At 43.3% G+C, this 13,949-nt stretch overlaps 1 protein-coding gene across 9 annotated transcripts in view; it reads left to right on the forward strand.

Moving 5' to 3' along the window:
* Nucleotides 1–13,949, forward strand: part of fbxw7 (F-box and WD repeat domain containing 7) — a 603,096-nt gene that overhangs the window by 571,562 nt on the left and 17,585 nt on the right. For 5 of the 9 annotated variants that reach the window (XM_070871441.1, XM_070871443.1, XM_070871438.1 and 2 more), the window contains 6 exons: nucleotides 6,204–6,338; nucleotides 6,773–6,896; nucleotides 7,113–7,249; nucleotides 7,984–8,100; nucleotides 11,107–11,288; nucleotides 11,475–11,700. In XM_070871441.1, the coding sequence (XP_070727542.1) occupies nucleotides 6,204–6,338; nucleotides 6,773–6,896; nucleotides 7,113–7,249; nucleotides 7,984–8,100; nucleotides 11,107–11,288; nucleotides 11,475–11,700 (921 nt within the window). The remainder of the gene's footprint in view (nucleotides 1–6,203; nucleotides 6,339–6,772; nucleotides 6,897–7,112; nucleotides 7,250–7,983; nucleotides 8,101–11,106; nucleotides 11,289–11,474; nucleotides 11,701–13,949) is intronic. The other 4 variants (XM_070871439.1, XM_070871440.1, XM_070871446.1 and 1 more) reach the window with 2 other exon arrangements.

Raw genomic sequence — 13,949 nt, forward strand, 5'->3', positions numbered from 1 at the left:
GCCATTCGGCCCTTCGAGCCTGCACCGCCATTAAATGAGTTCATGGCTAAACATGCAACTTCAGTACCCCATTCCTGCTTTCTCGCCATACCCCTTGATCCCTCTAGTAGTAAGGACTACATCTAACTCCTTTTTGAATATATTTAGTGAATTGGCCTCAACAACTTTCTGTGGTAGAGAATTCCACAGGTTCACCATTCTCTGGTTGAAGAAGTTCCTCCTCATCTCTGTACTAAATGGCTTACCCCTATAAATTAACTTTGCGAAGTTTGTCATATGTGATACGTTCATAACAAAAGATGAAACTGAGTACTGTGTACAATGAGCAAGTGTGATCTTAGCTCCTTTAATTAGACTCCAGAGTGCAGGTACCTCGTGGGTGGCCTGCTTATATACCGTGCTCCCAAGGGATGCTGGGATCTCTTGGGACTCCAACAGGTAGGCCCTCTAGTGGTAGTGTAATACAGGTTACAAGGGGTTAAATACATAACATCACTTCCCCGTGAAGTCGATAGTTCACTTATTTACAAGGTGAGACAATCTGGGGCTTTTCGCTCCCTTGTCGATCGACTTGGTACAAATGCGGATGAGGGTGAGTTGGCTAGTTCTTCACTGGGCTGCTGGGCAGTTGGCCTTGCCCGGGCTGCTGGGCATGGTGAGTTCGACTTCGTAGTCAACCATGATGTCAGTTGCCACCTGTATGTGTTGGAGGGTCAAAGTTGGTGGTGTCTTTTTTGGGTTGTTCGTAGCTGCTGGTGAACCGCAATTTGATTTGGTCCAAATGTTTTCTGCACGTTAGTCCATTGGTCAATTTGACCTGAAACACCCTATTTCCCTCTTTGGCTATGACCGTGCCAGCGAGCCATTTGGGACCATGTCCATAATTGAGTACAAACACAGGGTCATTGATCTCAATATCGCGTGACAAATTTGCGTTGTCATGGTACACGTGTTGTTGATGCTGCCTGCCCGCCATGTGATCATGGAGATGAGGGTGGACAAGAGAGAGCCTTGTTTTGAGTGCCCTTTTCGTGAGCAGCTCAGCTGGAGGAACTCCGGTGAGTGAGTGGGTTCTGGTGCGGTAGCTGAGCAGCACTCGGGATAGTCGGGTCTGCAGGGAGCCTTCCGACACGCATTTCAGACTTTGCTTGATGATCTGAACTGCCCGTTCTCCCTGACCATTGGATGCAGGCTTGAATGGGGCAGATGTGACATGCTTGATCCCATTGCGGGTCATGAATTCCTTGAATTCAGCACTGATGAAACGCGGCCCACTATCGCTGACTAGGATATCAGGCAGGCCGTTTTGTGGCAAACATGGTTAGTAGGCTTTCAATACTGGCCATGGACGTGCTTACAGACATTATTGCACATTCAATCCATTTTGAGTAAGCGTCCACGACAACCAAAAACATTTTGCCTAGAAATAGGCCCGCATAGTCCACCTGGATCCTCGACCACGGTTTGGAGGGCCATGACCACGAACTTAGCAGTGCCTCTCTGGGTGCATTGCTCAACTGAGAGCAAATGTTGCACTGGCGCACGCATGATTCTAAATCTGTGTCGATGCCGGGCCACCACACATGGGATCTGGCTATGGCTTTCATCATTACAATGCCTGGGTGGGTACTGTGCAGTTCACAAATGAACATATCTCTGCCTTTCTTAGGCAAGACCACACGATTGCCCCACAACAGACAGTCCGCCTGCAGGGACATTTCGTCTTTGCGCCTGTGGAACGGCTTAATTGCCTCCTGCATCTCCGCTGGGACGCTGGACCAGCTCCCATGGAGGACACAGTTTTTACCAAGGACAGTGAAGGATCCTGGCTGGTCCAGGTCCTGATCTGGTGGGCTGTAACAGGGGATTTTTCGTTTTCGAATGCATCCATTACCATGAGCAAGTCCGCAGTCTGTGCCATTTTCACCCCAGTGGTGGGCAATGGCAGCCGACAGAGCATCTGCGCAGTTCTGTGCCCGGTTTGTGGCAGATTACATAGTTGTATACCAACAGTGTGAGCGCCCATCTTTGGATGCGGGTAGAGGCATTGGTGTTAATCCCTTTGCTCTCAGAGAACAGCGGTATGAGCGGCTTGTGGTCAGTTTCAAGCTCAAACTTGAGGCCAAATAAGTACTGGTGCATTTTCTTTACCCCATAAGCGCACACCAGAGCCTCTTTTTCAATCACGCTGTAGGCCCTTTCGGCCTTGGACAAACTCCTGGAAGCATAAGCGACCGGTTGCAAAATCCCTGATTTGTTAGCCTGTTGTAACACACACCCGACCCCGTATGACGACGCATCACAAGCTAGCACTAATCTTTTACAAGGGTTATACAGGACAAGCAGTTTGTTTGAACACAACAGATTTCTGGCTTTCTTAAAGGCAGCATCTTCTGAATTCCCCCATACCCAGTCGTCTCCCTCGCGCAGTAACACATGTAATGGTTCTAGCAGGGTGCTTACCGGTAGGAAATTACCGAAATAGCTAAGGAGTCCCAGGAACGACCGCAGCTCCGTCACGTTCTGTGGCCGCGGCGCGTTCTTGACGACCTCCGTCTTGGCATCGGTGGGTCTGATGCCGTCTGCTGCGATTCTTCTTCCCAAGAACTCGACCTCCTGCGCCAGGAAAACACGGCAAGCATTTCAACCTGAGCCCCAAACGACTAAGAACCTCTTCCAGATTCTTCAAGTGCTCAATGGTGTCCCGACCTGTAACCAGTATGTCGTCCTGGAAAACCATGGTATGAGGAACCGACTTTAGCAGGCTTACGGTGTTCTGTTGAAAGATTGCTACAGCCGACCGAACCCCGAACGGGCATCTGTTATAGATGAACAGACCTTTGTGCGTGTTGATGCAGGTGAGGCCTTTCGAAGATTCCTCCAGCTCCTGCATCATGTAGGTCGAGGTCAGGTCCAGCTTGGTGAATGTCTTCCCTCCAGCCAAGGTCGCAAATAGGTCGTCTGCCTTGGGTAGCGGGTACTGATCCTGTAGCGAAAAATGGTTAATCATTACTTTATAGTTCCCACAAATTCTGACCGTGCCGTCCTCCTAAGTACCAGGACAACCTGACTAGCCCACTAGTTGAATTCCACCGGCGCGATGATGCCTTCTCGCTGCAGCCTGTCCAGCTCAATTTCCACTTTCTCGCGCATCATATATGGTACCGCCCATGCATGTGGTGGATGGGTCGCGTACCGGGAACCAAATGGATCTGCACTTTCGCCCCTGAGAAACTTCCAATGCTTGGTTCGAACAACGATGGAAAACCTGCTCAGAACCTGGGCACATGAGGCGCTGTCGATGGACGAAAGCGCTCGGATGTCATCCCAGTTCCAACGGATTTTTCCCAGCCAGCGTCTATCAAACAATGTGGGGCCATCCCCTGGCACAATCCACAGCGGGTGTTCGTGTACTGCTCCATCATAGGAGACTTTGACTTCTGCACTGCCAATTACAGGGATTAGTTCCTTGGTGTAAGTCCTTAGTTTGGTGTGAATGGGGCTGAGCTTGGGCCTGTGTGCCTTGTTGCACCACAGCCTGTCGAAGGTCTTTTTGCTCATGTCCAGTTCCATAGATGCTGGAATTCCGTTCAGTTCAACTTTCAACATTATTGGTGGACATTTCGTGGTGAATGTGTGTACCCCGTACACTTCTGCCTCCTCGGTACGAGTCTCCAATTCAGCCTGATCCACAGTGGATCGATCTTCTCCTGCAACGTTGTGGTTTGCAGTTCACCTGCACATTCGCTGGAGGTGTCCCATTGTTCTGCAACCGTTGCACGCAAAATGCTTGAAGCGGCATTGATGGGGCTGATGATCACCTCCACAGCACCAACAAGGTGTTAACTGCCTCGTGTTAACGATTGATGGCGGACTCTGGGTCATCTGAGATCGGGCAGCAGTAGCCAGTGTGTACATTCTGCCATGTATATTCCTGCCCGAAACTGACGTTACTTTGTGCACAGTACTGGCCGAAACTTCTTTGCTCTGCGAAATCTGTTTGGTGTTGTCGCTGGTGGACATAAATGCCTGGGCTATCGTTATGGCTTTGCTTAGATTCAGAGTTTCAACAGTCAACAGTTTGCGAAGGATTATCTCATGGCCAATGCCCATTACAAAAAAGTCTCTAAGCATTTGTTCTAGGAATCCCTCAAATTCGCAATGTCCTGCGAGGCGCCTTAGTTCGGCGACATAGCTCACCACTTCCTGGCCCTCCGACCGTTGACATGTGTAGAACCGATATCTCGCCATCAAAATGCTTTCCTTAGGATTTAGGTGCTCCCGGACCAGCGTACACAATTCTTCATCGGATTTAGCTGTTGGTTTTGCCGGAGCTAGGAGATTCTTCATGAGGCCATAGGTTGTTGCCCCACAGACAGTAAGGAGGATCCCCTTTGTTTAGCAGCATTCTCGTCCCCTTCCAGCTCGGCCACAAAGTATTGGTCGAGCCTCTCCACGAAGGCCTCCCAATCGTCCTCTTCTGCGAACTCCTCCAGGATGCCAACTGTTCGTTGCATTTTCACGCAGTTGTTCGTTACCTCCTCGCCAACTGATACGTTCATAACAAAGGATGAAACTGAGTACTGTGTACAATGAGCAAGTGTGACCGTGGCTCCTTCAAATAAGACTCCAGAGTGCAGGTACCTCGTGGGTGGCCTGCTTATTTAGTCATGTCATTAAGTTCTGCTGGCCTCCCGCCCCTATCCCAGTCCGAATGGCCTCTGATGTACCTGCGCTGATTTCTTAACTCTCCGCAAGGGTTTTCTGAAGTGGCCACGTACGCTGGCCTAAGTCGAGTTGAAGTAACTATTAGCTGGCCAAAGAGGCCAAAACTGGCGTCGGTGGTAACACCCCCTTTTGAGAAAAAAATCTAAACTAAAAAAAATCCTATCTAACTCACTCATAATGGCACAAATTGAATGTGCAAAATGGGGGTTTTTAAGATACTCCAGAAAAATCAAGTTGCTCCAAAAAAAAAACAGAGCAACTCTTGGCCAAAATTGAGCCCATTGACCTTTACAACTTTTTTAGACCTTTAGCTTTATTGCTTTCATTTTCTAATTTTCTAACACTAATATCCTTTTGATGTTTTTCTTCGCCTCCGTTGGCCTTTAATTGCTGTCAAAATAACGGCGAGGCTAACTGCACTCATTATTTATGTGCAAATGCTATAGCACTTCAGGCAAGGGCAGATGCAAGGCTAAACGTGAAAATTCAAAATTATTGTCTGAGATGCACTGCTCCACCATTAGCTTCGCAAACGGCATCTTGCTTACTATATCACCATTGAAATGCATCGAACGGAATGAAGTTGCTGTATTTTTGTGGTAGGTACGTACTAAACTCACCACCAAATGCTATACTTGTCCATTTCACTCTAAGTACCCTTTTAACAAGATGATAAATGTTAATTAACCTCACTGGCACTGAAAATTAACATGTCCCCGTTGCCCAAACATTCAGCAACTTGGTATACAAAAATTTTAAAAAAACAAATGTGCAAGACGCCTTCAGATGCCCTGCCACAGCATGTTATAGCCCATTATCATATTTTCCCTGTGCTATATTCAGAAAAAAGTAGGGAATGCTCCTGTCTCTAACTACATACTTTCCTATTCCTGCCCACAGGACTTCTTTCAATTGTTCAGGTCAAAAGCAACAAGGCGGCAAAAGCTTGATCTGCTTTTCTCGGGTCATAATGACCTTCAATGCTTTCCCACGCATCCCTTAAAATTGTTCACAGCCTCCTGCATTGCAGAAAGAAATAGAGCAGAAGTGTCCACTAAAACAACATAGACAGAATATGAGCGCAATCTATCTGTAGTGTGCCCTCCTCTCTTTCTTGCTGCTCTGCCCCTCCACTCCCCGCTACACATGCAGAATTTATTCAATTTACACATACAGATTGGATCTCCCTTATCCAGGACTCCCTTATCAGGCACCATCCCTTGTCCGGCATGATTCCGGGGGCGCATGCGCAGAATGCGGCCGACCTCCACCCTGGCTTTGAGGCCGCGCCGACACTTCGTGGCTCTCCAGCACTTGAGGCCTGCCCTTGGCGCCGACCTCCCCTCATCCGGCAAAATCCCTTGTTCGGCACAGGCCAGGTCCTGAGGGTGCTGGATAAGGAAGGTTCAACTGTACAGACTTTGCCCATCCAAGTATGATTTAACTAAATGTGTGTTTATTTATTTTTTCTTTAGAGTTGGAGTGGACCAGAAAGATTGCTTGCATTAGATGAATTAATTGACAGCTGTGAACCGACCCAAGTAAAGCACATGATGCAAGTTATCGAACCCCAGTTCCAACGAGATTTCATATCACTCCTCCCAAAAGAGGTGAGGTTCTGAGTTTCTCTGATAAACATACCTTCTAGAGTTGGATGATTTTTTTTACTAATTGCTTAACTCAATTTAATATTTCAGGTGTTAACAAGCAATGCTAACCAAAATTGCAATGTTTTAGTTTCTAAAATGTGATGCTGTGATACAGAAATGACAAGAATTCCGTTAAAAAGCCTTTATTGACACAAATGAAAGCCACTGACTTTTAAACGATGAATTGCTGATCCCAATTGTGTGTACAGTAAAGACAGAATGAATAAATGTTTACACAACCCTGTGTATAAAAGCGGAAGTTTCCTGCTTTTGTTGAACTGCTTTTGTTCAGTTTATTTTGTACTTTGTTATTTTAACAGCCGCCATTTTGGAGAGGAATCTTTACCATTGTAGAAAGAAAATAACTAGTTCGTTTCAACTTGTATGTATTTTAGCTGGCGCTGTATGTTCTCTCATTCCTGGATCCCAAGGACCTGCTGCAGGCAGCACAGACCTGCCGCTACTGGAGGATACTGGCTGAAGACAACCTACTTTGGAGAGAGAAATGTAAAGAGGAAGGTAAGGCTATGGAGAGAAACCTTTCTGCTGGTATTCGCAGCTTTGCAACATTAAAGTATTTATACTGCGATTGGGTTCTTTAATACTGGGAGAAAACAGAATTAAATGAAGTAATATGCTAACATACATGCAGAATTTTATATTTCTTTTAAAAGGCAAACTGTTATTTTTTTTTTATTTTGAGAAGCTTTAGCAAATAAAATCTTTCTATTCCAGGAATTGATGAACCTGTATACATCAAAAGGAGAAAAGTGATCAAACCAGGCTTTGCTCACAGCCCTTGGAAAAGTGCCTACATCCGACAGCACAGAATAGACACAAACTGGCGCTCTGGAGATCTAAAAACCCCAAAGGTACGGTCTCAGAGAATTTCGGAGTTAAAATTTTGGGAATTATTTCCTAATGTATGGTAGTTTGTATTAGTAGATTAAAGATGTATAAAGTATTGATGAAGCATATGGTAAATTTTGATCTGAGATTCCAAAAGTCATCTGGTAAAAGGTAAACCTTAGTCTTGCCCTAAAACACAAACTGCAGTTTGTGTTGATGGAAAAGGAGAATCAGAAATGTAAATGTTTTTTTAATAAAAATGTTTAAAGCAAAAAAAACCGAATTGGACTGCACAATTGGCAACTCACTGTGGAACTGAGCCATACAAACCAAGAATCTCCATGGTTCAGTCTCTGCTTTGTGCTGATCTCAACAGGAGTAGCAATAGACGCACTAAAATTGGCCTAATTCTCTGGGTTTGTATTGGGAATGGGAGGTGGAAGCGGAACAAAATCAGCTAGGATCTGCAATCCTATTGCGATGTAATTTCTGCTAAATCATAAAGTGGATCCACGTGTGGAGATGGGGTGAGGACAGAATTGGACATGTCTGTGATCAACTAGATTATGACAACTCGCTGTATAGGCTCCCATATGAAGAATGGCCACTATGGACTATATATTTGAGCATCCGGTGCTGCTAGAATCCTGCTGTCTTCGGGGGTGAAAAAATTAGAATTGTGGGAGTATTACTTTTGTAATGAGAGACAGTTAATCCCAATTTGTCCTGGCTCTGAGTTTAAGATGTTCTTTCTCAGCAGGTGCTAAAAGGTCATGACGATCATGTGATCACATGCCTACAATTCTGTGGTAACCGAATTGTCAGTGGCTCTGATGACAACACACTGAAAGTGTGGTCAGCTGTTACAGGAAAGGTGAGTTTCTTCGGTTCCACCCATATCCTGCTCCCTTATTAAGCCTGTGAATTTTCAATAGGAAGCTGTTTAGAAAAATGAAACGTTAAAATTAGAACAGGGGGCACAAACGATTATAATTTTAGAAATTTAGTTTCCTTTCCTGTTAATTGTAACTAAGGAGTCGCTTAAGGTGTCACACCCTGTCTGTCAAGAAAACGTGCGTGAAGCAAAAGGACATTTGTCTTCAGCATATTCCAACCTGGTTAATGACTGTGCTTCCTGTACCCTCCTTTTCTTTGTCCAAAGTAAATTCAGTGCATTTTTTGCCTTTTGTAAAAGGCAGATGCTGAACACATTTTGCAGTATTACTTTTGCCGCCTTTGATCTAAACCTACAGTATTCTTCTTCAAGCAGTACACTTGCCCATTTCAAATCTGTTGTAAATTGAAATGTTTTAATTGGTAGTTTCTGTGCATTCAGGCTGATGAGCTGAGGGCCATCAGTAAACAACTTGCTACAATAAAATTTGCCAAGACTGAAAAGAACAAGAGATTGGGATGAAATAATTACAAAAGGACAAAAGGGAATAATGTACTTTTAAATAATCTCACTGCAGATCAATTGAAGCATTTTTTATTGAGGCTATTATGAACTGAATGAGAGAGCAGAGTTTTGAGAATATTTCCACAAAATATCTATGAATTGTGAAATGCAAGACCTAGGATTGGAAAATGAAAACCTCTATTTGAAATTAAGTCTTCACAGAAGTACAGTAAGTTGGTGTACTGATTCCTGGGATTGATCGACATTGTGAGTTCCTGATCTTAAGTGGAGATTCCCAGCAGATGCTTTCTCTGGTTACCAATCAGCATTGACTAAACAATCTGGAAACATGCTGCAGCTTCTCCCTCGGTCAAGGGACGGCTGCGTGGCACTGGGGATTTAATGCAATTTTGTCACTATCAGAAAATGTTTTGAATGTATTTGTGCTGATTGTGATGATCTGAGCAATGAATAACAGTGAACCCCTCCTTTAAAACCTACCTCTCACCTGCCCTAATATCTCCTTATGTGGCTCGGTATCAAATTTTGTTTGATAATGTTCCTGTGAGTCGCCTTGGTATGTTTTACTATGTTAAAGGCATTATATAAATATAAGTTGTTATGAAAATTGTTTCCGCATTCATTTCTGAATTTCATAGTTCCGCCCCTAGATTAGGGAAAAATATCAGCCAGGATTTCCACTCCTAATTGCTATCCAGTGGCTCCTGCTGGAAAGTGTTCTGTTCGAGTATTGGGTGAGGTTAAAATTAGATTTGGCTGTGATGCCCATCTGATCAAATAGGAAGCTAACACATAAGAATGGCCATTTTGGCAAGGCACCAAAAGCAATTTGAGTGTTTGAGTCTCTGCCATCAGGAGAGATGGGATGCAAGCTCAAATTGCATTAACAATAGCATTGATGATAGGGCCAGGGAAAGAGTAGGAGGAGGTTAGACTGGTCGATAGAGCACAATAAGGTCACAATCTCCTGACTTCATATCCATTATAAAAATCAGCTTAAGAACCCCCATCATGTCAGTGATGTGAAATATACATTTTGTTCGGTGCCTCTGCAACAAAATTGTGCAATGCACTAAAGTAAGTTAGTGCTCATTTGAATTGCATTAAATATCAACTTCAGTAGTTCAGGTTTCTTACTGTTGGCCAGCTGTTTCCAATGGATTCACCTCTGATCTGAAAGCTCCCTACAATCTTGTTTGATTAAAGCATGCTATGTGTCAGCAAGTTAAATATATACTAAAATATAGGTTTGTTTCAAATCTGAATTTTGATGTATAGTTTTAGAAAAATAAGATATTTTGATACATTTTCACTGTCGGGATTAGAGAACATTTACTATCATGATAACTAACTCCATGTGGCTGCCTCAGAGCTCTCTGCTACTATGGATATTGACCCATGTGACCTAGTCTAGCATTTACCGTGCATTTCTCGAATGCCAGAAATGATGGATGTCATCACTGTACAGCAAGAATGCACAAGTCTTTTATCAAGGTCCTGACAAGTGTGCTGTTAAGATGGGATGATCAGTCAGTAGTATGGAAGCAACAGCCTACAGTTTAATGAATTGTCTTCAATTCTCTCTCCTCGTTCTCCTGTTGTCCAATATCAGAATTTAAACTGAGGGGCAGACTAATGTGCAGAACTGCAGTGTATTAATCTGAATGTCTAACCAGAGTTCCTCTCTTTGGGAACAGAAATGACAGAAAAATGGTTCAAATTCTTGTTGCCCAAGAGTAACAAATGTGGAAAGGGCATAAGGTGTGCTTTCATTATTTCATATTTTGAAACCAAGTTTTAATACCAATTTTGTTCTTGTAACCAGCCTTCAAAAATCCAAATGTTTAATTAAGTCAGGTGAATATAATAATTCTAAAGATTTAGCTGGTTTAATGGTATGAGATCAAATAAAGCAGTTTATTATTATTTTCCTGTGGAAACTTTTCTGTTCTCATTACAAGTATCTTAGTACATAAATAAACCATATTGAACAAAACTGCCTTCAGCAGTGTTGGCATTTACTTCGGATTATGAGAATCTGCCATGTTTTTGCACATTGAATATGTGTTTGGATTTCAGTGAGAACACTGCCTGTGTTTCAGATTTCAGAATTTGAGAATATTAAGAAGTGAACCGGTTCTGTGTTTTTTTTCAAGCTGCTTAACTTAAATCCTTCCTAAAAGTAACACAGTTGAAATATGCAAGTTGGGGAACCATACTTGGCCATCAACGGCACTTATCCAAATTACCTGCTTTTAAGAAAAACTTTTAAGACTTTTCAAATCTTTTGCATTCAAAAGGAAATGATAACAGAGACACAGATTTATAACAGCTAGTAAACTGTTTCATACCATACTTGGCCAAGAGATTGGAGGATCAGCTTTCAGGACTCTGGGATGTGCATATATTGGGTTTTCTGTAACAGCTATTTCATTTCTTTTATTTCCCATTTATTTGCAGTGTTTAAGAACATTAGTAGGACATACGGGTGGTGTGTGGTCATCCCAGATGAGAGGCAATATCATCATCAGTGGATCCACTGACCGGACGTTGAAAGTATGGAATGCAGATTCTGGCGAATGTATTCACACGCTATATGGTCATACGTCTACTGTGCGCTGCATGCACCTCCATGAAAATCGGTAGGATTATGCTTCCACTTACTGAATTGACAATATTCCTGAAGACATTCCAAATTGTATTAATAAGTAAACATGCAATTGGGAGGATATTTCGCTAACAAATGGCTTATAATTTGAAGCAAACTAACATTAATCTCTCTCTGGTTAACGTACCCCTAATTCCATGGCCCTTGTTTAACATTACAGAGTTGTGAGTGGGTCTCGAGATGCTACTCTTCGTGTCTGGGACATTGAAACAGGACAGTGTTTACATGTGTTGATGGGTCACGTTGCAGCAGTGCGATGTGTACAATACGATGGACGAAGAGTTGTTAGTGGGGCATATGATTTCATGGTTAAGGTGTGGGACCCTGAAACAGAAACCTGTCTACATACCCTTCAGGGACACACCAACAGGGTCTATTCATTACAGGTAAGAGACTGGAATAATTGTTTGTAACATTTTTGCTTTCAAAACCTTTTTATGTGCTAAGACATTTCAAATATGTACATGACATGGGAGGAATTTGATGACTAATATTCAGCACGTGATGTCATGTTACACTTGGCAGTGCATGGCTCACCATTTTCATAAAACTGACAGCAGACAGGCAGGCGCTTTATTGTTCCATGTAGGTTGCAAGTGCTTGGCAACAGGCCCTTGCATGGAGCGTTCCTGATCTTGCCTTTGAGGCTAGACTTCCATGTAGAGGCTGAGGTTTTCTGGCCGATTATGAAATACAGAGCAAAAAATAGCAATCAAATTACCAGTTTCTAGCCCCAACCTCATCCGCTCAACCTGGTCCCATCCCTACAGATTTTTTTTCATACGCCGCTTCATGATGATGCTTTTGGTACCAGTATGAAAATGCTGCTTCCAAGTTCTGTTTGAACCAACAATCCAGCATGGTACAAATATGTGTGCTGAGTGTTCTTTTCTGGCATCAAACCATGCACTTCATATAACTTTGTAAATGGTGGTTGAACAACTAGCTAATTATTCATGCTGAGGTCACACAGAAAGACCACAGTAGTGTGTGTATCAGTGGTATATATTAAATGACTTGGACTTGAATGTTGGGGGTATGATTAAGAAGTTTGCAGATGGCACTAAAATAGGCTGTGTGGTTGATGATGAAGAAGAAAGCTGCGGACTGCAGGAAGATATCAATGTACTGGTCAGGTGGGCAGAACAATGGCAATAAATGAGGTAATGCATTTGGGGAGGTCTAACAAGGCAAAGGAATACACATTAAATGGTACAACACTGAAAAGTGTAGAGGAACAGAGGGACCTTGGAGTGCAGGTCCACAGATCCCTGAAGGTAGCAGGCCAGGTAGATAAGGTGGGTAAGAAGGCATATGGAATACTTGCCTTTATAAGTCGAGGCATGGAATACAAAAGCAAGGTGGTTATGCTTGAACTGTATAAAGCACTGGTTAGGCTGCAGCTGGAGTACTGCATGACGTTCTGGTCACCATAAGAAAGATGTGATTGAAAGGGTGCAGAGGAGATTTACAAGAATGTTGCCTGGACTGGAGAATTTTGGCTGAGGAAAGATCGGAGATGCTGGGTCTGTTTTCTTTGGAGGCTAAGGGGAGACCTGATTGAGGTGTATAAAATTATGAGGGGCCTGGATAGAGTGGATAGGAAGGCCCTGTTTCCCTTGGCAGAGGGGTCAACAGCCAGGGGCATAAATTTAAAGTAATGGGGGGGGGGATGGTTTAGAGGGGATATGAAGGGAAATGTCTTCATCCAGAGGGTGGTAGGGGTCTGGAACTCACTGCCTGAAAGGGTGGTAAAGTTAGAAACCCTCACCATATTTAAAATATACTTGGATATGCACTTAAAGTGCCGTAACCTACAGGGCTACGGAAAGTGGGATTAGGCTGGATAGCTCTTGGTCGGCCGGCGCGCAAACGATGGGCCGAAATGGCCTCCTTCCTTGCTGTAAATTTCTATGATTAACCAAGGTTGGGTTCTTTTTGGATATTCTGGCTCCAGGAAACACCCAGAACTATTTTCAGAACTTGCTTTATCATGTGCTGGTACTAATAAAGAAATGTATGCTTCTACTAAAATAAGTAATACGAGCAGTGTTTTAATGGAGCATAACTAGCAGCCTACATTCTACATTGCAGATATATAATTGAGCTTTTCCTAACTCTGTGTGGTGTGACCGATCCATGGAGGGGGCTGAAATAACTTGCTTTTGATTTATTATGGATCAGACTTTTCCATATTTCATTTATGTATTTATTTGCTATGCTTTTTGTATGTAAATTTACATCCCTAGTGTTGTAAAATGTTCCACGATAGTAGGTAAAGCCAGAACTATCTTTATTACTTGATGTAGCAAACCTAATTTTAAAAAATGCAGAGATTGTTGAAAGACTACAGTTATAGTCTGTGTGTAAATCATAAGCCACTGTGCGCTAGTAAAGCCAGATTTGCATTGTATGTCTTAACAATGTTTGTCTGATGCTCCCATGGAATCAGTTGAAGCCAGTTGTCTAGATCGTTTGGGCATAATTTTGGCTGGAATGGCTATTGGTGGGTTTGAACTAAACTCCAATGGAAGTGTGCTGTTTACACCCTATTTTCCATACAAACATTCGCCGCACCTCCACCACGATCACTCACCGAATCTCCGCCACGATCTCACACCGCTCCTCCACCCCG

Source organism: Pristiophorus japonicus, chromosome 2, assembly GCF_044704955.1.
Source record: "Pristiophorus japonicus isolate sPriJap1 chromosome 2, sPriJap1.hap1, whole genome shotgun sequence".
In the NCBI taxonomy this organism is placed as follows: domain Eukaryota; kingdom Metazoa; phylum Chordata; class Chondrichthyes; family Pristiophoridae; genus Pristiophorus; species Pristiophorus japonicus.